General features: G+C 39.3%; 1 protein-coding gene across 3 annotated transcripts in view; it reads right to left on the bottom strand.

Moving 5' to 3' along the window:
* Positions 1 to 27,843, bottom strand: part of TRIP4 (thyroid hormone receptor interactor 4) — a 69,426-nt gene that overhangs the window by 16,966 nt on the left and 24,617 nt on the right. For all 3 annotated transcript variants that reach the window (XR_004301010.1, XM_032417227.1, XM_032417228.1), the window contains exons 8-11: positions 22,836 to 22,962; positions 19,240 to 19,427; positions 13,736 to 13,860; positions 12,179 to 12,270 (exon numbers count right to left, since the gene is read on the bottom strand). Coding sequence is in view for 2 of the 3 variants with exons in the window: in XM_032417227.1 (XP_032273118.1) it covers positions 12,179 to 12,270; positions 13,736 to 13,860; positions 19,240 to 19,427; positions 22,836 to 22,962 (532 nt within the window). In the remaining variant the exon portion in view is untranslated. The remainder of the gene's footprint in view (positions 1 to 12,178; positions 12,271 to 13,735; positions 13,861 to 19,239; positions 19,428 to 22,835; positions 22,963 to 27,843) is intronic.

Genomic DNA, 27,843 nt, shown 5'->3' with positions numbered 1-27,843 from the left:
AACTTTGCAGTAAGTCTTCCCTAATCATTCTATTTAAAATCAGAGCAAGAATCTCCTCACAAAAGTTGTACTTTCAACTCCTCCTTTTTTTTCCTACAGCACTTACTGTCATCTAATACAATATAATTTACTTATTTAAATTTTTAAATATTTTATTTTTAAGTAATCTCTACACCCCACATAGGGCTCAAACTCACAATCTGGAGATCAAGAGTCGCATGCTCAGGGCGCCTAGGTGGCTCAGTTGTTTAAGCATCCAACTCTTGGTTTTGGCTCAGGTCATGATCTCAGGGTGGTAAGATGGAGCCCCGCACCCAGCAAAGAGTCTGCTTGAGATTCTTTCCCCTCCCTCTCCCTCTGCTCCTCCCCCTGCTTGTGTGCACGCTCTCTGTCTCAAATAAATAAATAAAATCTTAAAAAAAAAAAAAAAGAGTTGCACGTTCTACCAACTGAGTCAGCCAGCCGCCCCTAAATTTTTAAATTTGGCCTCCCTTTACGAGGATGAAAGCTCCATGAAGGCAAGGATTTTTGTCTGTTTTGTTTACTCCTCAGCACCTTGAATCATGCTTGGCACACAGCAGGCAATCAATAAATATTTGTTGAATGAAAGAATAATGAATTTATCAACTTGTGCATTAAGGTTATCTTTTTTTTTAAATGCCACTGCATATGTCATATTTGTTAACTGTTGATTAAAGACATAGTATTTTCTTTAAGATTTTATTTATTTGAGATAGAGTGAGAGTGAGAGAGAGCACAAGCAGGGGGAGCAGCAGGCAGAGGGAGAAGCAGACTCCCCACTGAGCAGAGAGCCTGACGCGGGGCTCGATCCTAGGACTCCGAGATCATGACCTGAGCTGAAGGCAGACGCTCAACCGACTGAGCCACCCAGGCGCCCCACATTAAGGTTATCTTAACTGTGCTAAATACGCACACGCTGGGAATTTAGGACTATAGTTAGAACTATAGTCTTAGGACTATAACTCTGGGTAAGAGCAGGTGCTACCCTGTAATCTGTTATCCCTCAAGCTAAATTAGAACTTTTGTGTCTTGGCAAGTGGGCCAATAAGGCCCTATGTTTAATATTAACTACACTGACAGGGGCGCCTGGGTGGCTCAGCCATTAAGCGTCTGCCTTCGGCTCAGGTCATGATCCCGGGGTCCTGGGATCAAGCCCCACATCGGGCTCCCTGCTCTGTGGGGGGCCTGCTTCTCCCTCTCCCACTCCCCCTGCTTGTGTTCCTGCTCTCGCTAACTCTCTCTCTGTCAAATAAATAAATAAAATCTTAAAAAAAAAAAAAACTACACTGACATATATTAACAGAGTAAGCAAATGTCAAATAATGGGGGAAATGATAGATAAATGAAATTATACAACAAGAGGTTCCTGGGACCCATTCGTGCGTGCCTCACAATAAACATTAAAATCAACTTTTAATCTAAATCCAAGATTTATGTGAATATCCCTTTTTCCAAGCTTTTATACTGAATTTCAGGAGGCTTACAAGAAACAGAGCTGAAGAACAAAGCAGTCTGCAAAGAAAAAAGCAAAGTAAGACCTATGCATTGGGAAAAGGGGTAGAATGCATTAAAGCAAAGTCAGTTTGGCAGAGCTTCAGTACCTCCAGAAAAAGCATACTCTCTACAACTAGGGCCTAGGCACTATGGACCACATTAAACACTAACAAGTCAGTGACTTACAAGAAAGGGATTTTTGGTCTGCGACTCAGAAGACTAAAATGTAGCTGATGGAGAGAAAACTAAATTAGGGGCTCCTGGCTGGCTCAGTAGGTAGAGCATGCAACTCTTGATGTCGGGGTTGTGTTCAAGCCCCACATGGGTGTAGAGCTTACATTAAAAAAAAACAAAAACAAAAACAGGGGCACCTGGGTGGCTCAGCCATTAAGCGTCTGCCTTCGGCTCAGGTCGAGATCCCAGGGTCCTGGGATCAAGCCCCGCATTGGGCTCCCTGCTAGACGGAGAGCCTGCTTCTCCCTCTCCCACTCTCCCCCTGCTTGTGTTCCCTCTCTCGCTGTGTCTCTCTCTGTCAAATAAATAAAAAATCTTTAAAAAAAAAAAAAAAAGTAAAGTAAATTAAGAGAAAGGAGGTTCATATTTGTTAATAATATGAATAAACTTTGGATATCATATCCAATTTAGAGAGGATGCTAGAGGAAGGGTCACTGAGATAGCACAACAGACAGATGAGGGAATGTGAATTGTAAGATATAGCAACTCAAGCAACCATTCAAATTCAATAACAGATTCCTCAGGAAGTTGCTGCTGTTCTTGCCTAGGAAAACACGACTCCTATCACCTGGTTTCCAGCCTTGGGGGGTGGGAGGGAGGGTTGGGCCTACTCTTCTTTCATGGCTCATAAGTTTCATAGCTGTCTAACAACAGATAATTAACTACTAAACAGCCATTTTCTTCTCCAGAGGAAAATTGTTCACCAGTCATCTAGAAAACATTTCTTTCGCCATTTTCAAAAGGGATAAAAAAAAGTTTAGTAGTTTTTTGGCAATCACAACTAATTCAGAGCCAAGTGGCCACTTCCACCAACGCTGCAAGCCTCCATTTATTTAGTCCTTGTCCTGAAATGATCAGTAACTCCTAAACAATGTCGCTCTTCCCAACAAATCCCCAGATCACCTATAAGTCTTATATCTCTCTCCAGAGGACTAAAAACTAAAGCAGGGGAGCCTGGGTGGCTCAGTCAGTTAAGTGTCTGCCTTTGGCTCAGGTCATGATCCCAGGGTGCTGGGATCAAGCCCCGCGTTGGGCTCCCTGTTCAGCGGGGAGCCTGCTCCTCCCTCTCCTACTTCCCCTGCTTGTGTTCCCTCTCTCACTGTGTCTCTCTCTGTCAAATAAATAAATAAAATCTTTAAAATAAAAATAAAATAAAAACTAAAGCAAACAGTTAAGAAGGAACTCACTGACAAAGCACATATATTTGCTAAAGGTTTTCTTGGTTTGAACTTTGGGGAACTAGATAGGACATGAAATCAGGCTCTGAAATCTAGTTAGCTGAAAACCAACTCCAAGAAGATTGAGGTGATAATACCCAGAAAGAGAGAAGGAAATGAGTCTGATAAAAAGGCTACAAGCACATCAGATCCAAAGAAACATATCCTGAAAGCAACTGTGTTCTCTAATAGTTGTTTACATTTTCCTTCAAAGCAATTCAAGGTGTTCACAGGACACACAACTAGTACCTCAGGCCACACTCTACTGGAGGATAAAAGTTTTCTCACAGCAATAACATATTGATCGTGAGGCTTTGACAAGATGACTACTATATATTTGACTGGAGTTGGATAAAGATCAGGCCAGCTGGCCCAGTGTGGGACAGCTGAACTCCCACATACTAGTACCCAATTCAAATCATGTGTTCAGTATCAAAGACGGGGGGTTACAGCTCAATGCTACAGAGTTCATATTTGCTCCAGGTGAAAAGAAAAAGTGATGAGTGACATGCAGCTTAAGGGCCTTAGAGCCATTTGCAGAAAATGATCTAGTTGAAGCCATATAGCATTGGTTTCCTGGTCCCATCCTACTCACAGTTAAGTTTCCACTGTGGCTTTCTGTGCCCTTTGGAATCCTAAGCTAGACCCTCCATATACAAGAGAACCTAAGCAAGTATATTTTCTCTAAAATTAACCTCATAGCTTTTCTGCCCTTACTCTTAAAGACCTAAATGGGAATCACCCATACATGATAATTATTTTTGGTCTTAAATTTCATATAGCAGGCTTTCACTCCAACTTAAACTAATGAGAACTAAAAGAAAATTGCTCTTAATTAAAAGATACTACATTGTAAGGTCCTTAACCATTGACGTTGGGACTAGTAACTCAGAATACTAAAATTCCTCTTGACTTAAGGGATCTGACAATTTTAGAATTTATCTCCCAATGGCTGGTTGACTCAACTGAGAACTATTCTGAGGCAGAGCTCAGAGCATCCTTTGACATCAGTTAACCTACAAAGGTAGATCATTGTTAGGCAATCTGGTGCTATAACCATTAACAATACCCCTTCATAAAATGACATTTGTCTTTCAGAACAAAACAGATTAAAACATTTTTAAACTATCCAAATAAAAAATCATAACACTGTGTGTGGAATAAATTTTTTTCTTAAAATTTTATTTTAAGTAATCTCTACACCCAATGTGGGGCTCGAACTCACAACCCTGAGATCAAGAGTTGCATGCTCTACCAACTAAGCCAGTCAGGCACCCCTAGAATTTGTTTTTTTAAATATTAAAAAAAAATTGATTTTTGTATGGTGATTACATACTACAGAACATCTTTCTTTTACTGCTACAGTATAGGTTTTCTTTACCACAGGTCATTTAAAGTTATTTATCTTAAAAGAAAATTCTCTTATTTTGTATACTCCAACTGGACTAATGATACTACCATTCACCCACTTGCCAGAGTCAGAAACTTGTTTATCTGAGACTTCTCTCTCTCACTTTACATATCCAATCAAATCACCAAGTTTTATAGAATTTACCTCCTAAACATTTCAATCATCTGTTCCTTTCTGTCCAACTCACCTGCCAGAGCAATAATAGGAATATGAACACAGTAGACTGGAGAAGGAAGTGATTAGTCCTGTCAGGGAGGAAATGGACTGAGGTCTGGGAAGACCCTACAGAGAGAGTGACATCTGAGCTATTTTAAAGGATGAACAGAAACTATCCTGGGGGACAAAAGTATAGAGACAAGATATAGGATGGTATACAAAGGAAGACAGAAATTCTTTTTTCAGGACTCACCTTTATTCAGAAGCTTCCTGAACCCTCCCCACCCTGCCTCCAGCCAAGATGAGTTAGCAGTTAGGGCCTCTCTTTTGTGCATTCCTTTTTCATATGATAATTAGTATGGTTGGGTTTTCTTGTCTCAGTCTCTTCTAGTAGACTTAAAGATCCAGAGAGATGGAATATCTCGTTAAAACTCTGGATGCTTAGTCTTTAGCAGTGTGTGGCACATGACAGATAGTAAATACTTGCTGAATGTATGTTATATAATATTCTGAACAATAAAATTGTAAATTAGAGAGGTAATTTGCCACCTGGTTCATACAGTAGACTAGATGACAAATCCAGAAGCCGTGAACAGATTGCAAAAAGTTAGCAAGTCTACAGCAGATTCCTTCTAGATCAAGCAGACCACTTTCTCACTAAGCCTGGGTTTACTTACAGGTAAAATGAAGGTGTCACATTAAATGATTGATTCTACCTACATAAAACCTCTTACATCTGTCCCCCTCTTATCTAATTTCACTGGCATTAGCCTAGAACAGACTTTTTATTTTTAATAACATATAATGTATTATTTGTTTCAGGGGTACAGGTCTGTGATTCATCAGTCTTACAAAATTCACAGTGCCTAGAACAGACTTTTAAAAATATCTTGACCCTGGAAGAGGTCAATGAGATGGACTGCCATCTCATTAGTCTCCCCACCTTCAGGCTCTTCACTGTAATCCATCTTCCACATTGCAGCCAGATCCATTTTCCTAAATCAAGGCCGTGATCACGTTCCAAACACCCCTCCCTCCATTCCACAACTGACTACAGAAAAAAGTCTTACCTCTAAAGCCTATCATTCAAAGCTATCTACCATTGGACCACAACATACTTTTCCATTCTTTTTTTTTTTTTTTTTTTTTAAAGATTTTTTATTTATTTATTTGACAGAGAGAGACACAGCGAGAGAGGGAACACAAGCAGGGGGAGTGGGAGAGGGAGAAGCAGGCTCTCCCGCTGAGCAGGGAGCCCGATGCGGGGCTCGATCCCAGGACCCTGGGATCATGACCTGAGCCGAAGGCAGACGCTTAACGACTGAGCCACCCAGGCGCCCTTATACTTTTCCATTCTTGTTTGCTGCTGCTTCCTCTTCTTCACCCATACTCATCTCTCAACAAACTGGTTTACTATTATTCTCCGGACAGGCCCATAACTTCCCACCTCACACTTCTCCCTCTCCTTGGAATATGCTTCTCAATCAACTAAGTAGGAAGACTTGAATAGCAATCCCAATTCTACCATTTACTAACAGTACTCAAGTTACTTTAACTGAGTCTTGAATTCCCTCATCCCTAAAAGAGGGGTAATGATACCTTGCTTGGAGCTGTTGTGGGGATTAGAACATACATAGGTCTGGCACATAAGAGCTGATCAAAAAGTGATAGATTTTATTATTACTACCCTTCAAGGCTAATTCAAAAGCCATATTCTTTTTTTTTTTTTTTAAAGATTTTATTTATTCATTTGAAAGGGAGAGAGACAGAGCACAAGCATGGGGAGAGGCAGAGGCAGAGGGAGAAGCAGGAGCAGGCTCTCCACTGAGCTGGGAGCCCGATGTGGGGCTCGATCCCAGGACCTGGAGATCATACCTGAGCCAAAGGCAGACGCCCAACCATCTGAGCCACTCAGGCGCCCCTCAAAAGCCATATTCTTAATAAAGTCTTTTGGGATCCCTCCTAGCTGGAAGCAACCTTTCCTTCCTTTAAATTCCTCAGAGACACTCCACTTTTCAAGATAGTTATCTTGCTTTTTATTTTGTATTTGTTTGTTTACATTCATATTTTATTTATCTAGTAGTCTTTCAAACATTCTGAGGGCAGAACCAATGGCTGATTCACCTTTCTGTTTCTTTTAGTGTCTAAATCAATGTCTGATTTATGGTAGACACTCAGGTATTTATAATAATACTTAAGAAAATCTTAAGAATTAAATGTGCATTTTCAGGGGCACCTTGGTGGCTCAGTCAGCTAAGTGTCTGCCTTCAGCTCAGGTCATGATCCCAGGGTCCTGGGATCAAGCCCCATGTCAGGTTCCCTACTCAGCGGGGAATCTGCTTCTCCCTCTCTCTCTGCCCCTCTCCCTCTGCCCCTCACCCACCACTTGTGCTCTCTTTCTCTCTCTCAAATAAATTAAATCTTTAAAAAAAAAAGAATTATATGTTCATTCTCAGATGAAAAGCTAAACATTAAAGAACTTACATAAATGCATAGACAAGTGTTAATATTTCCCTCCTCTGTTCAGGATAAGTACAAAAGAAAGTATAATGCTTTCTGGATTATTAAAAAACATACATGGTTGTCCTCAACTCAGCATGTGGGCACTTGACACTAAGGTTATAAAACAACTGTAAAGACAGTCTGTTCTGACCTAAAAGTTCTAGTAAATATTCTAGTCTTCATGAGAATTCTGAAAATACATTCCCTGTTTCACTCAAGTGAGCTGTGATTTTAAAGAACTGCCTAGGGTTAGGCTAGTTGTGGCAGACACACAGTTCCCCTCTTTGTTAGATCTCTGACACAGCCCTCATGATCCCTTAGGAATATACATTTTTAGGTTTATAAATATGCAGGTTTTCTCAGTACAACAGAGAGGACATTTTCACATATATTTTTTTAAGGTTTTATTTATTTGTCAGAGAAAGAGAGAGAGCATAAGCAGGGGGAGCGGCAGGCAGAGGGAGAAGCAGGCTCCCCGCTGAGCAGGGAGCCCGACGTGGGACTCGATCCCAGGACCCTAGGATCACGACCTGAGCTGAAGGCAGACGTTTAACCAAATGAGCCACCCAGGCGTCCCCATTTTCACATTTTTTTTTTTAAGATTTTTTTTCATTTATTTATTTGACAGAGACAGAGATAGCGAGAGCAGGAACACAAGCAGCGGGAGTGGGAGAGGGAGAAGCAGGCTTCCCCTCGAGGAGGGAGCCCGATGTGGGACTCGATCCCAGGACCCTGGGATCATGACCTGAGCTGAAGGCAGACGCTTAACGACTGAGCCACCCAGGCGCCCGCCATTTTCACATATTTTAAAAGAAAATTTGCAAGGGTGCCTGGATGGCTTAGTTGGTAGATAATACACTCTTGGTCTCAGGGTTGTGAGTTCAGGCCCCATGTTGGGTATAGAGCTTACTTTAAAAAAAAAAAGAAAAGAAAGAAAAGGAAAATGTGGGGAATTTGGGGATCCTGCATTTTTCAAATGCCTGGTTTGAATATTGACTACTCCTTCATTCTCTAATTTCTCACCTCTCAGACCTACAGATAACACAATGGTGATAGAAACTAATGATGTCCACACATGATTTTTACAAATCTTCCTGAAGATCTGTATCGCTTGGATACCCCTTATAGGAGAAGGAACAAGTAATACTCTCTTACCCACTGAAGACTTCAATTCTCTTGCCCATGTCAATTACATAGGCACCCAGCAGAACTGCTTCAGCAGAGTTCTTTAAAGATAGGGTCTTGGCTATTATAAAAGCCATAAGATCAAATGGAGTGAAGGGTCAGTAAGCTGGCAGGAGAGGAATGGATTTAGTTAGAAGAAACAGAACAATCAATGACCTTGGAGATTTCAGATAAATCAGATTCTATATTGAAGGCAGATACATAAATAGCACAAACACAACACAGACAAGTAGAAACAAAAGCCACCAACTCAACTTTCTGTTTGAAAACTTGTTAGGTCTAGAGAACTGTTCAAACCACAGCTGCTAATGGTTATGGATTTGGCAATCAAAATGTCTTTGTTAAAAAAAAAAAAAGTTTTAACTGCCTTACTATTGAGGTTACAAACCACAGCCTTGATGCATTGTTACAGTCAACATCCTCCCTGCTGTTTTTGAGAGCTTACATCTGCTGCTGGCAGATAAAATGCTGGCAAACGGCATGGGCTCCTTCCAGGGGAATACGGGAGAAGTTGTAACTAGATGGCTCTCATCTACCTTCCTCTCTCGAGTTGAGCCCACAGCCTTTTCTGTATCATTCCTACCTTGTCTAGGTCGATTCCCTGCCATTACTCAGGAGGGCTGAGGGTCTAGTGGGATTTTTTTCCAGCACAAATTAGCCATGCCAGCCATACTACTCTTAGAAGATAAAAGGAAGAGGAGTTCTTAGCTCAGGGCAGAGCATTTTTAGCACATATTTTTAAAAATCAGTTATAGTGTACTTGATTTTAAACAACCCCTAATAAAACCTTTTCTGTTTTTTATTTTTTTAAGAGACCAAATGATCACACTACGCCAAAAATAGTGAGGGCTTAGTATATTTTAACTTATCAAAGAAAGGCCAAGAATGTGAGGTCAGGAAGTAAGTTACTGAGTTTCTTTGCGGAAGGAAAAAGTTAGGAACAAGATGGAGAAGTAAAATGTGGTCCAAGTCACATAGGAGATTAGCTTCAGTTGAAAAAAAAAAAATTACTAGATCTATACTGGTTTTCAAAGAAAATGTAATTCAGCTAGGTGATGAGTAACGAGTGTGAAGATGCAGAAAGACACAGGTCAAGAAACCGATTGCTGGATGATTCTCCCTCAATGAGATGACCTATGAGAATAAAAGAAAACCAAACATACGTAGACTAGCACTTTCTAAGCTGTATATACAAGATACCAGTTCTGTAGTTAGTAAGTAGGTAGTGTGCATGGGGTGGAGAGAGGGGATTTTATGGTCTAAAAGTTTTTGCAACACTACACGTTATATCCACTAGATGTATCAGAGTCATAATGCACACTAGCATATTAAGGGCTCTGAAAAGGTCTGCAAGTAAACAAATACATGTATTTGATACAAATACATTTTCCAAATGTATGTGTCCATAGGGAATCACCTCCCCTGTTTTTATGTCTCCAGAGAACACTTATGCATGGAATAGTTTGGGAAATGCTAGTCTAGGGCTATTACTCCTAAACTTTCAACTCATTCTAACAGAAATGAGAATAAGGTTTGTAAAACAGGCTCGGTAATCACATTTCTTACATCACAGAACCCTAGGTCAGAGACAGGGAGATTACCAAGGATGCTTGAGACATTTTCTAAAAGGCAGCCAAATACCAAAGCTACAACTTTTCAAAGATCCTTACCCAATAAATAATCCCCAGATAGGTCTAATATCAATTCTGAATACATTCTCAGCTGAGCTACCCCCAACACAGAAAAGAAACAGTGGGGGAAAGCCCCAGGAAAGCTGATCATAGGGAAAACGGGTAAGGGATTCCTGTTTGGTGAAGCCTACTGGCTTCCGGTGTTTGGGGATATTCTAATGTCATACATTAGGGAAATTCATAGGGAGACTTGCCAGGACCTCCAGCTGGGAACATATGGGAGGATTCCTACATTTCTATGTGCTGCCCTCAGCATCCTCAGGATAAAAGACAGAATCTAAGCTTGAAGAAGAGTATCATGGTGACCTGAAAGAGAGGTATCTGTGAGAGACCAAAGAGATTTGTTTTGTTAATTAGATTTCTAATTCCCATAAACTTTGCTATACTCCATAGGCTAGGATTACAGTTTCCTACCCTTCTCTACACAAACCTGTGGCAGAAAGAAGATTGGCTGTCTAATGATTGAAATCATTTGACCTTGTATCAGATGGTGGTCTGCTTGATTGACAAATAAGAAAATAAAAGAAGGCCCCTCACCAAACCCCACCACCCACACTGCCAGATGCTCCTGAGTTCCCTTTTAGAATGCAAATATCCTATGAAGAAAATATATTAATAACATATTAAGTCATACTAAGCTATTAATGACTGTGAGCGTCTTTTAAAACTATAAAGCCTGGGGCGCCTGGGTGGTTCAATTGGTTAAGTGTCTGCCTTCAGCTCAGGTCACCATCTCAGGGTCTTGGAATTGAGCCCTGCACTGGGCTCCCTGCTCAGCTCTCTGCTTCTCCCTCTCCTTCTGCCCCACCACCCCGACTCGTGAGCACGCCCTCTCTCTCAAATAAATAAAATCTTAAAAAAAAAACAAAAAACTATAAAGCTAATACCAATGTATGGAATTTTTACTTCTAGACTGAAAAAAAAAAAAAAGGGAGAGGAAGAGAGCAAAGAAGATCCTGGAAAAATGGGTGAAAGACCCATAGAGGCATAGGCAGAAGAGTGTGGAAAACAAATGGTCTCCACGTGTCTATGGTTTTGCCTAGGTTTGGATCAGGTAATAAGCGCAGAACAAAAGGCTAGGGATCAAATTCATGCCAAAATGCATGCAATGTACTCATATACATAAAGTAATCAGAGAAGAGCTGAGGAGGCAACCCACAAGAAAATGAAAGACAAAAAACTAAAGGGATACTAACTATTGGTTAAAATCTATGAGGAACGGGTAGAGAGAGTAAGATAGATAGGAACAGTTTTTATAAACAGTAATAACAGTATTGAAAGGCAAATAAATCTGGAAAACAATTTACTGAGAAAAATGAAACTGAAGAACATTTTCCTAGGCACAGTAGTTGCCTAAAGCCACTGTTCAAAAAATAGGAAAACCGGCACCTGGGTGGCTCAGTTGGTTAAGCGACTGCCTTCGGCTCAGGTCATGATCCTGGAGTCCCTGGATCGAGTCCCGCAACGGGTTCCTTGCTTGGCAGGGAGTCTGCTTCTCCCTCTGACCCTAACCCCTCTCATGTGCTCTCTCTCATTCTCTCTCTCTCAAATAAATAAATAAAATCTTAAAAAAAAAAAAAAAATAGGAAAACCATATTGTTAGGTAAAACTCTTCGTGCTCCAAGGATAGACTTTCCCATTTTGGATTTCTGCTGGTCTGAGTGTAAACATAAGGCTCTAAATTTCAGAGTTCTCCAATTAAGCTGAAGTCCTTCAGCTCCCTCTGCTGTTCAAAAATGAACTCTAGTTATGTCAGTTCAATCTTCAGTGATCAAAATAAATAAAAATACATACCTACATATGTGCATACGCATACACTCTCTCTCACACACATAACCCAAATATGGCACAGTCCAGGCAATCAGAATTCAAACATACTAGCCTATCATGAATTGTCTCACCTGGGCCAAATGTTCCAAAATAATAACAAATCTTATTATTCCCACCACCTAACTGAAATAATTTAAGGGATAATGGAGGGTTTCTTTACCAAAAGCAGCAACATTTTATGAAAGGATAAGGACCTTGTACTCATTAGCCTGATTGGGGCAACAGCTTGTCATGCAGAAATGTACATGTATCACAAACCAAAACATCACTAGTTTTTCTGTTTCTGCCCAGTATTTCCCTATGAAAAGATTATCCTCATATGTCTAAATTCAGTTGCTAACACCTTACTATCTCCAAGATATTCTGTGTTGAAGGATCTACAAGTCAACTATGGAAGCAAACCAAGCATGTGTCCAAGAGAATTATTCCTTACTCACCTGATCCTTAAACTGCTTCTGGGACAAGCAGTCAATGAGGTCCACACAGCCCAGAAGACAACCTGATGGATAGTCATTGGGAAATTCCACATCTGAATCAAGAATAACAGAAGGATCATATAAATTTCCTCTTTTGTGACCCTGAAACTCACGAATCTGTTTCCAATTCTGAACAAATCACTTTCTCTATTATCTATTTGTAGACACAGAAAAACAATGATGTTTTTATTTAACACAACTGTTTGAATTTTAGCAAAAAATTTAGTGAGTGGCTGGCTTAGTCCACTATCCACATCCTAAGCTATAAAAAAAATTACCCTTACACCATCGAAGTTCAAGGACCCTACAACTTCAAACAAATCAATTCCACCTATACTCAACTGGATTAGCCTTGAATTTGGTGGTGATGGGTTTTGGAAACAAGCTACAGGTGTGAAGAGAAAAACCAAAAAAATGTAGTTAAAAAAATATAAGAATGACAGGGCGCCTGGGTGGCTCAGTTGGTTGGGCGACTGCCTTCGGCTCAGGTCATGATCCTGGAGTCCCGGGATCGAGTCCCGCATCGGGCTCCCTGCTCGGCAGGGAGTCTGCTTCTCCCTCTGACCCTCCCCCCTCTCATGTGCTCTCTCTGTCTCATTCTCTCTCTCTCAAATAAATAAATAAAATCTTTAAAAAAAAAAAAAAAAAAATATAAGAATGACAGACCATAGGGAGTTAGAAAAAGGAAAAGACAACACAAATTTAAAACAAGCCAGTCATATCAGTCAAAACAAAAATGTGCTTTTAAGGAAACATGCACTTTTGATTCCTAAAACTTTGGTTTCCTAAAAACTTTTAAAGGCAGTTCTGTAATTATCCTCTCATTCTACCTTCAAAACAACTGTATGAGTTAGATAAGAGGAAGAAAAATGAAACACCTAAGGGTCAGAAGTGGTTTTTTGGATCCAAACTTTATGTGCTTGGGATGATTCCCAAAATACACTGCTTAAGTCAACCAACTCTGACCCATCAAAATCCCACAGCAGATGTCTATTTGGGTCACTCCCTCAAAAAATTCTTACTGTGGTTGTTCTTCCCAATCTAAAGATCCCAAAGTTTATAGTAGTCATGTTGCTCTCACAATTTAGGGAAGGAAGGAAGGAAGGAAGAAAGAAAATTTCCTCAGATGAAATTAAAACTGGCTCAAGTCGGATAAGCATCCGACTCTTTATCTCAGGTCTTGATATCAGGGTCGTGAGTTCAAGCCCCACGTTGGGCTCCATGCTGGGTGTGGAGCCTACTTAAAAAAAAAAAAAAAAGAAATTAAAACTAGTTGGTCGATTTCTGGTGTTGGGAACTGATATTTTTATTTTCATTGGTTGATGAATCAATGCTTTGAACAGCTGTCTATGATCTGCTACTAAACAAACATACACAAAGATGAAAGTCCCTCTCATACCAGTCACACCCCCCAGAAAAAAGAAAGTCCTAGGAAGAAGGAAATGAAAGAAGATGAACATCAACAACAATGAATTCTCTCCATCAAATAATATTGAAAGGAGAATATATGGCTGTTACCTTTCCCACGAAGAACACGATATGTAGTCTGGAGTTCTGAGACTTCTTGAGGGGAGGGTCTTTTGGCTGTGGCTGCTATCCAAAGTCGTCCTCTGTGAGGAGTGTACCAGCTTCTGCCCTCCACCCTTAAAACAATTACAAATTTAGTAGGAAGGATCCAAATTCTCGTATCCCAGAGGATCTAATTTAATACAGCAAATCAGGGCGCCTGGGTAGCTCAGTTGGTTAAGCGACTGCCTTCGGCTCAGGTCATGATCCTGTAGTCCCTGGATCCAGTCCCGCATCGGGCTCCCTGCTCGGCAGGGAGTCTGCTTCTCCCTCTGACCCTCCCCCCTCTCATGTGCTCTCTCTCATTCTCTCTCAAATAAATAAATAAATAATCTTTAAAAAAAAAAAAAATAATAATAATACAGCAAATCATCCAGTTAAACCAAGAGATCTACAGAAGATATCTCACAAAGAGGGGTATTTTATGTGAAAAACATACAATACCCTTCACTGGAGTATGAACTCTGTTCTCTAGCTTTTCCTAACATCAGAACAAAGACAATTCTGGCACCTGAGTGGCTCAGACAGTTTAGCGTCTGCCTTCGGCCCAGGTCATGATCCCAGGGTTCTAGGATCAAGTACCCCGTCGGCCTCCTTGCTCAGCGGAGAGTCTGCTTCTCACTCTGCCTCTGCTCCTCCTGCTTGTGCACCCAAATCTTACATATTTTTTTTTAAGAGATTTTATTTATTTGAGAGTGAGCAAGTGAGAGAGAAGAGAGAACATAAGTGGGGGGAGGGGCAGAGGGAGAGGGAGAAGCAGACTCCCTGCTGAGCAGGGAGCCCGGATGATGCATGGGTGCGGGGGCCCTCAACCCTGGGACTCCAGGATCATGACCTGAGCCGAAGGCAGATGCTTAACCTACTGAGCCACCCAGGTGCCCCCAAACCTTACATTTTCTTTTTTCTTTTTTTTAAAGATTTTATTTTATTTATTTGAGACAGAGAGAGAGAGCACAAGAGGGGGTAGGGTGAGAGGGAGAAGCAGACTCACCGCCGAGCAGGGAGCCCGATGTGGGACTTGATCCCAGGACTCCGGGATCATGACCTGAGCTGAAGGCAGTCGCTCAACCAACTGAGCCACCCAGGCGCCCCCCAAATCTTACATTTTCAAGGCATCTAAGTTGTTCCACAAAAAAGGAAATCCTTGCTCTTCTCTGAGTCAAAGGCTAACCTTTTCTTGGAAGCTTTGTTAATTGTTCTCTAACCTAACAGAAAAATCCTCACCAACACACAAATCTCTAAGAATAGTACTTTTATGATTATTACTTAATAGAATTTAAGTAAATGAAAATACTTATCATCTTCACTCTTTAAACTGTAGCCACATCCATTTATATTTTCTAAGTATTCTATAAAGGATTATGTTCTTTGTAGATAATTAAACAACTTGACTAGTTTGAAAGAATCTTTAAGTGGAATAACAATGCATCCAAGAGAATTTAATTACTCTCCAAGGATTACAAAAAGATGTTCCTGGGGGAGGCGGAATTGGGCAAAATGAGTGAGAGGGGGAGGTACAGGATTCCAGTTATGGAATGAGTAAATCACGGGAATAAAAAGCAGAGCATAAGGAATACAATGATATTGTAGTAGCAGTGTAATGGGACACAGGGTAGTTATACTTGTGGTGAACAAAGCATAATGTATAAACTTGTCAAATCACTAAGCTGTATACCTGAAACAACTATTAACACTGTGTGTCAACTATACTCAAAAAATAGAAGAAAAAGAAAAAAATGATGTTCCTCTTTTAGTTCCCAACCAAATGAAATAAGTACCTTGATCATACTCCTATTACACTATTCTTATAATGGAAAACAGGGAATTTCTCATATCCTTCATTTTCCAATACAGATGAATTGAAAGAGTGCCAGGCACATAATAGGTGATCAATAAATGAAGAATGAATCATTAGCTTTCTTCTCTCCACAGCAAATAACCTGAAGGGTTAGTGAGAAAACAGTCTCACAAATGTGGCAGAACCGCTCATTTTACTTCTGTGGGATTAGTTATTGTGGGCTGGATGCTGCTCATCTGTTCTTTTCAGTAACAAAATCTGAATAACACAGATCCAAAATAGGATGAGAGAAATGTAAACATTCTGATTCTCTCAGCAGAAGGCAAGCTGTTTAGTTTTCTACTTTGGAAGATGGAAAAGATAACCAAATTGTAGAAAACTGAATGAGAAAAACAGGTATCTGAGGGCCCAGCTGCCCTGAAGCAGAAGCAGATTCACATGCATTTGTACTAATGGCACTACACATATGAACTATAAAACAATTACAAGCCAAAGCAAGAAGGCCTGACCTTCAAGAGGGGAGAAAAACAGTAATGTACCTTAATGAAGGAGGGAAATCACAGCTAATAATGAAAACACCACAGTAGAAATGATTCATCCTAAATGTCAATAAAAAATTTTCTTTCAGAAGAAAAATGACTGAAGCTTATACAGTAAGAATGGAAAAAACACTTTGAAAACTTGAACTCTAGTTCCATCTCTGCTACAAACTAGCTTTGTAATTCAGAGAATGCGACTTTACCTTTGCTTACCTAAGTGTCTTCATTTGTGCAAGATTGTAATAATACTGGCCTAATCTATTTCATAGAGCTACTACTTTTAAAACTGTAAAAATCTATTTAAATATAAGGTATTATTACTGTTAGGACACTGCCTAGGCATAGTAAATTCTAATAGACAAAATAGAAAGGAAAAAAAAAGATGTCGGGGCTCCTGGGTGGCTCAGTCATTAAGCATCTGCCTTCGGCTCAGGTCATGATCCCAGGGTTCTGGGATCGAGCCCCGCATCGGGCTCCCTGCTTGGCGGGAAGCCTGCTTCTCCCGCTCCCTCTCCCCCTGCTTGTGTTCCTGCTCTCACTCTCTCTCTCTCTTTCTCTCTCTGTCAAATAAATAAATAACATCTTTAAAAAAAAAAAAGATATCTACACCCCACCATTTGCTGCAGCATTATTTACAACAGCCAAGACATGGAAACAACCAAATGTCCACTGATGGATAAATGGATAAAGAAAATGTGGTATATATGTGAAATGGAATATTATTCAGCCATAAAAATGAAGGAAATCCAGCCATTTAATTTAAGACATGGATAGACCTTGAGGGCATTGTGCTAAATCAGACAGAAAAAGACAAATACTGTATGATCTCACTTATATGTGGAATCTGAAAAAAAACAAACTCATAGATACAGAGAATAAATTGGTGGTTGCCAGAGGTAAATGGGTGAAGACAGTCAAAACTTTCAGTTATAAGATAAATAAGTCCTGGGGAAGTAATGTACAGCTGGTGACTACAGTTAACAATACTGTACTGTATAGGGGTGCCTGGGTGGCTCAGTCGGTTAAGCATCTGCCTTTGGCTCAGGTCATGATCCCCAGGTCCTGGGATTAAGCCCCACATCGTGCTCTCTGCTCAGCAGGGAGCCTGCTTCCCCCCCTCCCTCTGCCACTCCCCCTTGCTTGTGCTCTCTCTCTCTCAAATAAATAAATAATAACTAAATAAAATTTTTTAAAAAATACTGTATTCTATATTTAAAAGCTGCTAAGAAAGTAGACCTTAAAAGTCCTCATGACAGAGGCGCCTGGGTGGCTCAGTGATATACGCGTGTACCTTGGGCTCAGGTCATGATCCCAGGGTCCTGGGATCGAGCCCCAAGCCCTGCTCAGCGGGGATCCTATTTCTCCCTCTCCCCACTCCCCCCGAAATAAATAAAATCTTTTTTTAAAAAAAAGTTCTCATGACAAACAAAAAATTTGTAACTATGTGAGGTAATGGATGTTAACTAAACTTACTGAGGCAATCATGTAAAAATATATACTTACCTATCAAATCATTATATTGTACACCTTAAACTAATATAATGTTATATGTTAATTACATTTCAATAAAACTGGGAAAAAAGGGAAAATGAATATGTTGTAATGATAAAGTGAAAGAAGTAAAACAATATATATTATGATCTCACTATATAACAGTTTGCACAGGAAAAAAATATAAGTAAACTCTCTAAAATGCTAACAGTAGCTGTTTCTTTTTCTTTCTTTTTTTTAGAAGATTTATTTATTTGACACAGAGAGAGAGAGCACAAGCAGGGGGAGTGGCAGGCAGAGGGAGAGCGAGAAGCAGGCTCCCCTCTGAGCAGAGAGCCCGACATGGGGACATCGGGCTTGATCCCAGGACCCTGGGATCACGGCTAGAACCAAAGGCAGATGCTCAACTGACTGAGCGACCCAGGCACCCCTAACAGTAGCTGTTTCTAAGTGGTGGGATTATACGTGATCTTTTTCTGTATTTTCCAATTTTCTATTTATATCTATAAAAGCAGAGAAAAACCTATTTTTTATTTTATTTTTTTAAAGATTTTAATTTTAAGTAATCTCTATACCCAATGTGGGCTCAAACTTACAACCCCAAGATCAAGAGTCACATGTTCTACCAAATGAGCCAGCCAGGCACTCCAAAAAAACTATTTTTTAAAATTGAATTGAGAAGAAAGATGAAACCACAGAATAGTAAGTTCTGACCATTATTAATAGGTACAATGACTCAACTCTGTAATACTTCTACTTAACTCTTACTAAATCCCACACTGTTTGTAGAAAAGGAATTTGTGGTAAAATAGTTTCTCAATATGGTTACTCAGATTAGTAGATAGATAATATGATAGAAAAACAAAACCACAGTCGGGCTGATGTATTAAAAAATATTACTAAATAGGTATAAAAACTTTGAATTTCAAATAGGATCAAACCATTAATGTTGCTGAGTGCTATATTACAAAGGCAAAGCCAAGTCTTGTCAAGACTTTCTTCCAGGGATGCCTGGGTGGCTCAGTCGGTTAAGCGTCTGCCTTCAACTTGGGTCACGATCCCAGGGTCCTGGGATCCAGTCCCACATCTGGCTCCTTGCTCAGCAGGGAGCCTGCTTCTCCCTCTGCCTGCCGCTCCCCGATTGTGCTCTCTCTCTTCGACAAATAAATAAAATCTTAAAAAAAAAAAAGACTTTCTTACAAAGATGAAAAACTGGTCTTCCATTCTTTGTTATGACTAGGATCCTTAGTTTTTCTCACCTCAGTTTTTTTTTTAAGCTATTCAGTAAAAACACTACTACCAAATCAGTAACATGAATATATTGCTGAAAGTTCTATGTGAAGAGTATTATAAATCATCACTACATTGGGGAAAATTAACTCTATTCTTTTTTTTAGAGAGAGATAGAAAGATTGGGGGGGGGATAGAAAATCTTAAGCAGGCTCCATGCCCAGCACAGACCCAACGTGGGGCTCAATCTCATAACCCTGAAATCATGACCTGAGCCGAAATCAAGAGTCAGATGCTTAACCAACTGAGCCACACAGGCACCTCCCCAATTCATAATTCTAAATCAAGTTTATGTCACTGTAAAATCTTCCATTGCCAAGACTCATTTCCATCCTTACCTTTTGATCCCTCTGACAAGCAGAGAAGCCCAGGGCTGATGCATAGAGAGGCACCAGCCACCATCAAAGCCTTCCTGAAATTCTTGGTCCTGGATTCGCAGCTGGTGCCGATAGGAGCTGAATTCTAGTTCCGATCCTGCTGAATGGAAAGCCTTCTTCTGTGAGGCTGCACCTGTCTGGTCTATCCACTACACAAAAAAGAAACCAAACATACAGTTCTGTCTGACAAGGAAAGAACCTGGGGTAGATATACAAAATGAGATGAATGCTTATAATGAAGAAATCATACTGGGCACAGTTTCCTTAAAGTTTATCCCATCTTTATCTGAAACAAGGCCAAAAAAGGTAGTAGGTATAATTATATTCAGTAGGAGTTGTAGGTATGATAACAAAGTCCCATCTTAAAAGATAATCAAAATGCTGAAATCTCCATACATAGCTTCCTAATTCCAGCAACAATACAACTAGTAGACCAAGTACAAGGTCTGCAATTATTCCCACTTTATATTTATTAATGATCCATACTGGATTCTGGACAATTTCCCAACATAATTCCATCGAACAAAGGTTTAACATTTTGGTCTACACATTTTTCATGTGCTTAGGGGCAGAGTCACATGGTGGCATCATGATAAAGCCAAACAGATACCATCACGGGCAGCAGTTCTACTGGAGGCATGACGTTTTCTCTTACCCTGAAATGAACTTGTCCCTTAAAAGACAGGACAGAGCACAACTGAAACAAGGCTCCCATCACATAAAGAGAAGAGAGAGGACAGAGGTAACAGAGCAAACTGATTCATCCTGGCAGTAGTTCTGACACAGAATGACAAAGGTTAATGTTTCTTCCAGAACAAGAAGACTGAAGGCTCCAAAATTTAAAAAAAAAAAAAAAAAGGCTTTATTAAGATGATAAGCTTTGGGGTTAGTTTTCTTAACTTTTGACTTTTTATTTGATAATTTATAGGGGGAAAAAAACTAGAGTGGTAGTTTAGAGACTCTAAACAATTGTTTAACTTCTAACAGTTTCAGTTTTCTCAACTATAAAATGAGGGGGTTGGACTAAATTAATCTCTAATAATCTTTCTGTAATAAAGTTTTATGATTCTAATCAACTGCATCCTATCTTAAAAAAATGAACATTTATTGAATACTTGACTATGTGAAGCACATAAAGTACAAAAAAGATACAGTTCTTTCTTTCAAGGAACTTATAATCCTAGTAGAAGACAAAAACATAAATAGCTATCCAAAACCTAAAGCAGAATAGAATAAATATTACACAGAGATAGAAGTCCTTAACTCTGAATATCCAGAAAAGACTCATCCTTTATAGGGGAAATAACTGATTTTGTAAACATGTTCGTGTTTGAACAATTCTGAGGCCCACATTCTCTGTTTTATCTCTACTACAGTTCTAGTTTATATTACCTGTTTCTCTGTTCCCACAGCCACTTTCCTAAATTAATCTCTTATCTTTCAATAATATTATTATAGACCCTACTAACAGGACTAAATTTTTAGCCTTTACATAATTCTCTGCTACCCTAGTAGTGTTACAACACTAACCTGGGCCCTCATTATCTCCCCACTGCACTACTGCAATAACCTTCTTAGGAATTTCCTTGCTTCCAGTCTTACTCCTCCTTCCAATCCGTTCTCTATACAGGCATGGAAGTCATGCCAATCTTCTGCTAAAATTCTTTAATGACTTCTCTGCCTACTTTGGAATAAAACTAGACTCCTTAGCATGAGACATAAAGGCTTTCATGGTAAGATGCTGACTACTGTACTGGGTTGAGTAGTATCCCCCCTAACAGTTATGTCTACCCAGAACCTGTGAAAGTGACCTTATTTGGAAATAGTCTTTGTAGATGTAATCAAATTAAGATAAGGTCATGCTAGGTTAGGGTGCACTACAAATCCAATGACTGGTGCCTTTATAAAAGGGAAGAACACATAGAGACAAAAACATACAGGGAATAAGGCCATGTAAAGACGGAGGCAGACATTAGAATGATGCAGCTACAAACCAAGGGATGCCTAGGGCCACCAGAAGCTCAAAGAGACAAGGAAGCATTCTCCCGTAGAGCCTTCGGAGGGAGTGTGTGGCCCTGCCAATACCTTGATTTTGGTGTTAGGGAACTGTGAGAGAATAAATTTCTGTTGTTTTAAGCCAACTAATTGTGATACTTTGTTATGGTTACCCTAGGAAACTAATACACCTACTAGTCCATCTTTTTTTTTTTTTTTCATCTTAACTTTTAAAAATACTTAGTTACTTCTGGTTCTACCAAATCTACAATGCTCCTAAACTGCTGAGCCTGTGCTACATGTTGTACCTTCTACCTGGAATTCCCTCCCTAGATCTGTCTCATTGGAAATTGTTATTCATCCTTAATTTAAGTCTTCTCTCAAACACCATTTCTTTGGTGACTCCTCTAGTGCATTTACGAACTCTTTCCTGAAGTCCTACTCTATGCACAACATGTGTCTATCATTGCAATTATCCTTTTTTTTAATTGAAGTATAATTAACATATAGTGTTATATGCAACCATCTTAAGGAGTTGAAATTATTTGTATCCAAACACGTCTTTCTAGGAAATCTGAAGTCCTTAAAGATAGGAGCTGGGCCTTTACACCTTTTAATTTCCTAGCACCTGGCAAAGAACCTGGCATGTATAAAGAGTTGAATGAATATCTCCAGTTGAGCTGTCTAAAGCACTGCTCTGATTGCATCTTTTTGCATAAGAACCCTCTATGGCTCACATTTACTTAGAAAACGAAAATGTGAAAACTTCCTAAACATTTAAACTCTTTAGTGATTTGGTTCTACTTACCTAACCTTACTCTATTTCTCAGGATAATCCCTTTGATAAGTACTATTTAAGCAGCTAAATTCATTTTTCCATAAATATACAGGCCATGCTTTCATGTACCCATGCTTTGTTCCTACAGTTCATTCTGCTTGGAATGTTTTTTCCCCCACCATCCCCAAATATTCATTTTCTTGGATATTTACTTTTAATGAATATAGCTTCCCTATAAAAGCCTCTTTTATTCTCCTCAACTGCAAGTACTGTTTCCCTCCTCTGGGTTTCCACCATACTTTATTTATATTTCTATTAGTATTAGAGCTGCTTATGTAATCTTTTTCCCTACTAGCCGGTGAGTTTTTTGAGGACAGAAGCAGTATACAGTTTATCACTTACTACTATGCTTGCACATAGCAGATGCTCAATGTACAATGGAAAAATGAATGACAACAATGAATGTATTAATTCAAAACACCATTCCCTGGGACTACCCATTTTCTATAAAAGGTAGAGAAAGAACATTAATGAAAGGACCATGGGATTACTATCTAAATATCTTACTTTTAAAAACCCATTCTTGGGAAATACTTGGAAGATAATACAGGTCAACTTGTTAGAAGTGCTGGAAAAACTGGAAAAAACTGGAGCCAGAAAATAAGTGGTGGGTGTGTTGAAAGCGCAGATCGGTATCTAAAACCTATGAAATAGGCACACTTGAAAGGAGAAATATCTGGGCCCAAACTCCTCTTATTACCAGTTAGAGCAAAGGTCCACTAACCTGGGGAGGGGACTGGTACAGGTTGGGATTCACCAGAACTCCCAAAGGCTCATCAGAAGATCTATCCAATTTGGTCAGTGGTTGGTTCAAGGTTCCATTGGCAATTGCCTGAATTGTTTCATCTAGTCTGTGATAACAAACCAAAGGATGCAATAATTGATAATGTTCTATGCTCAGAATATCCTTACTTACCACAACATAAAATCCTTCAACAATGATAAAATTTGAAATTCAAAGAGGGGTCCATGGATGATCTTCCCTACTCCCCATCACCAACTTCCTTTTCTTCACTCCAAGGACCCTAAGGAATATAAGTTAGTAAAAGTTCCAGAACACTAAGAAAATAGGTAGGGCAGGACGCCTGGGTGGCTCAGTCGGTTAAGCGGCTGTCTTCGACCTGGGTCATGATCCCAGAGTCCTGGGATCGAGTCCCACATCGGGCTCCTTGCTCAGCAGGGAGCCTGCTTCTCCCTCTTTCTCCCTCTGCTTGTGCTCTATCAAATAAATAAAATCTTAAAAAAAAGAAAATAGGGGAGCCTGGGTGGCTCAGTCATTAAGTGTCTGCCTTCGGCTCAGGTCATGATCTCAGGGTCCTGGGATCGAGCCCCGCATTGGGCTCCCTGCTCGGCAGGAAGCCTGCTTCTCCCTCTCCTACTCCCCCTGCTTGTGTTCCCTCTCTCACTGTGTCTCTCTCTGTCAAATAAATAAATAAAAAATCTTAAAAAAACAAAAAAAAGAAAATAGGTAGGGCATACTACAATCACTCATCTGTTTAACAAGATCACGAAAAATGCCAAGATTAGAAAACATGCCTAGAAATAGTCTGACCCACAGAAGAGTATTCTATAGCAGCCTATTTACTCAACACATTCAATTACTCCTCTGCCCACTCAGAAGTCCCTCTCTACTCCTCCATGCTGACCCGGACTCTATCCTTGCTTCAAGGCCCAGAAGTTCTAACAAGGCCTTCTACTGGCCCAGCATAAAAGTGCTTACTCCTTGAGCGCCTGGGTGGCTCAGTTATTAAGTTTCTGCCTTTGGCTCGGGTTGTGATCCCAGAGTCCCAGGATTGAGCCCCACATCGGGCTCCCTGCTCAGCGGGAAGCCTGCTTCTTCTTCCTCTCCCACTCCCCCTGCTTGTGTTCCCTCTCTCACTGTGTCTCTGTCAAATAAAATAAAATCTTAAAAAAAAAAGTGCTTACTCCTTTCTCTGAAGTCCTATAATACCTACTATTTAAACAGTCACTGAATACATCCCATGTTATCCTGTGCCTATGGTGTTTGTTATTTATTTTGGCTCTAAACTCACAAAAGAATGTGATGATTAATCATTTAAAGACTACACAACTAATCCTACTGGTTAGTAAGAGATTATAGGTCCTGCAGGAACCGTATCTTATTCTACTTGATACCTCTACGTTACTTGTTGCTGTACTCCATGTCCCTGCCAGATGCTTGACAAATGTTTGTGGATAATGATAATTATGAGGCACAACATAATGAAAAGCTTTTACCAGTAGGAAAGGCCAATTAAATACAATTTAATTGAACACAATCAAATAGATATTTGTTAGGAAACTCTGATATGCAAGGCAACTTAAAAGTGTGAAGGAGGGGTGCCTGGGTGGCTCAGTCGTCAAGCGTCTACCTTCGGCTCAGGTCATGATCCCAGGGTCCTAGGATAGAGCCCCGCATCGGGCTCCCTGCTCAGCAGGAAGCCTGCTTCTCCCTCTCCCACTCCCCCTGCTTGTGTTCCCTTTCTTGCTGTGTCTCTCTGTCAAATAAATAAATAAAAACTTTAAAAAAATAAAAAATAGAAAAAAAAACAAAAGAGGGGTGCCTGGGTGTCTGAGATGGTTAAGCATTGGACTCTTGATCTCAGCTCGAGTCTTAAATTCAGAGTTGTGAGTTCCAGTCCCACACTGAGCCCAGCATGCCTTAAGAAGAAAAAAGGTGTGGAGGACAAGGTTCTTGCCTTCAAGAAGCTTTGACTCTAAATGGCAGGTTTAAAACAGCTATGAAGATGATGAACAAAACATGGAAGGATGTAGCTATTACTATGATACAGTTATTACAATTATTGCTATTATCATCCCACGTGTTGTATCAAGTAGGTAGATTATTTCAAAGGCAAAGATTGGGGGAGAAATTTCCAAACTCAGGATAATTTTCAAACACAGGCATGAAGCTAAAAGAAAAGAAAAATAAGAATTTCTGAGGGGAGAGGTGAGTCTAAATAAAATAAGGGGGGGGGGGACAGTGGGATCTGAAGGAAGGAAATAGATTTGAGACATAACAAATGGGAAGTATATCTACAACTCTAGAATCTATAAAAGAATACAAATAGCTAATTAACATATTTTTAGAAAGTTCAGAATTACCAGCAAAAAACCAAAGCAAGGAAATGTGAATAAAAATTTTGATGAAATAAATACCATTTTTCATGTGTCAGAAAGGCAAATATTTCTTTAAAGTGTTGAGAAAGGGATGAAGAAACTAGCATCTTGCTATCTGGTTATAGTTGACAAGTCAAAAAGTATGCATAATATAAGATACAGTTTGAGATACTATCCAATTTCACTTCTAAAAAGCTGTACCATTTTTCATTGAACATAAAAATAATTTTATTATTATAAAGGAAATTCATAACTGGAAAATAAAAATTAATGGGAAAAAAATTAAAAATTCCTAAACACATCACCCAAAAATAATTTTATTTTTTTCTTTATATCTATGTATCAAGTATGTAATAGGTGAGAACAAATAATTATTTTGAAGTTAGTGGTAGAATTTCTTTTATGGAGAGAATAACCTTTACTTAGGAAAATTCTATGATGGATTTGCCAGATCTGAAAGAGAAGGCCAAGGATTGGACCTTGTGGCAAGCATTACTATGTTTACCAATATCCAGTTGTGTGTGTGTGTTTGGGGGGGGGGGGGGGGGAAAAAGAAAGAGAAAGAGGGGATGGGGGGGGAGAGAGAGAGAGAGAAAGAAAGAAAGAGAGAGAGAGAGAAAGAGAGACCAATGTCATTTGCAAAACAGAAAGCAGGGAGTGAGATCCTGTCCTTTCTTTTCACTGCTATGCTGGAGCCAATACCGTATCTCTGAACTCTACATTCAGTGACTTCATGTTTGTAACTTGAAATTGGCCATGATGGAGATTTTTTCATTAAACTTTATTTTTTAGAGCAGTTTTAAGTTCATAGGAAAACAGAAGGCTCACACATTTCTCATATGCTCCTTGCCCCCATACATCCATAGTTTCCTCCATTATCAACCATTTAACATTTCTTAAAATTAATCAACCTACACTGACACATCATTATCACCCAAAATCCATACTTCACATTAGGGTTCACTCTTGGCATTGAGGCTGTACCATTTTAATAGTCCCATCCACAGTAGAAAAGCATATCCATTTTCTTACACTCACAGATTATGCAATATTTTATATATATGTATTTTTTATTTCAGCCAATTAAATGGTACATTAGCTTTTAAAATTTGCATTACACTTTTAACTAGTTGAGCACTTAAAAAAAAATGTCTATAGGCTATTTGTATTTCCTCACCTGTAAATTGTCCTTAACCTTTGCTCATTTTTCTACCGGACTGTTTGTAGCAGGTCTTTATATAGATATAGATAGATATAAATATTATAAATATAATATATATTATATTAAATATATTATTATATTATTAATATATTATAAAAATTATATAATTATAATATATAAGTATATATAAATTATAATATATAATATATAATAATATATAATTTATAATTATAATTATTATTTAAATATTTAATAATATTATAATATATATTTATATAAATATTATATAGATATTCCTCTTTTGACTTAAAAATGTTTACAATATTCTCTCAATTTGGTAGTATTTTTTTACTTTACTAAAAATATCTTGGGGTGCCTGGGTGGCTCAGTTGGTTAAGAGGCTGCCTTCGGCTCAGGTCATGATCTCAGGGTCCTGGGATCAAGCCCTACATCGGGCTACCTGCTGAGGGTGAGTCTGCTTCTCCCTCTCGCTAGTCTGCTTCTCCCTCTCCCTCTGCCTCTCCCCACAGCTTGTGCTCTCTCTCAAATAAATAAATAAAATCTTAAATAAAATAAATAAAATGTCTTGTCTTTTTTATTTCTGGGTTTTGTATCTTGCTTAGAAAGAGCTTTATTACACCAAGATTATACCTATATTCTCCTATATTTCTTTATTTCTTTCTGATCCTTTTATCTCTTCTATATTTCACTATTTAGTCAAACTTATTATCACAGTATGGTTTGAGGTACAGATCTAATGTAGATTTTTTCCAAGTTGGTGCCCAATCATCCCATCATATATTTAACCCTTTCCTTACTATTTAGAAATGCTACCTGTTTCAGGAGAGCCTGGGTAGCTCAGTCGATTTTGGCTCAGGTCATGATCTCAGGGTCCTGGGATAGAGCCCCATGTCAGGCTCTGTGAGTGTTCAGCAGGGAGTCTGCTTGAGATTCTCTCCCTCTTCCTGTCCCTCTGCCCCTCCCCCTAATCGCGTGCACACACACTCTCTCAAATAAATAAATCTTTTATTAATTTTTTTTTAAAGATTTTTTATTTATTTGATAGAGAGAGACACAGCGAGAGAGGGAACACAAGCAGGGGGAGTGGGAGAGGGAGAAACAGGCTTCCCGCAGAGCAGGGAGCCTGATGCAGGGCTCGATCCCAGAACCCCGGGATCATGACCTGAGCCGAAGGCAGACACTTAATGACTGAGCCACCCAGGCACCCCTAAATAAATCTTTAAAAAAAAAAGAGAGAAATGCTACCTGTTTCAATTACTAATTTACACATGTGTAGACACAAGCACACACAATGCAGGTTTGTTTCTGGATTCCTTTATATTTCATTGATCTTCTCCCATGCCCAAACTATACCTCATTGTTTTAAAAAGTTTATCAAACTACAGCAATTATCTAGAAGACAAGTTCCCCTCACTGTTCATTTTCAAAA

The sequence above is a fragment of the Phoca vitulina genome, unplaced genomic scaffold (genome assembly GCF_004348235.1).
Source record: "Phoca vitulina isolate PV1807 unplaced genomic scaffold, GSC_HSeal_1.0 scaffold20, whole genome shotgun sequence".
NCBI classification, from domain to species: Eukaryota; Metazoa; Chordata; class Mammalia; order Carnivora; family Phocidae; genus Phoca; species Phoca vitulina.
The sequence above is the reverse complement of the archived record's forward strand: the minus strand, read 5'-3'. Positions and strand labels throughout refer to the sequence as shown.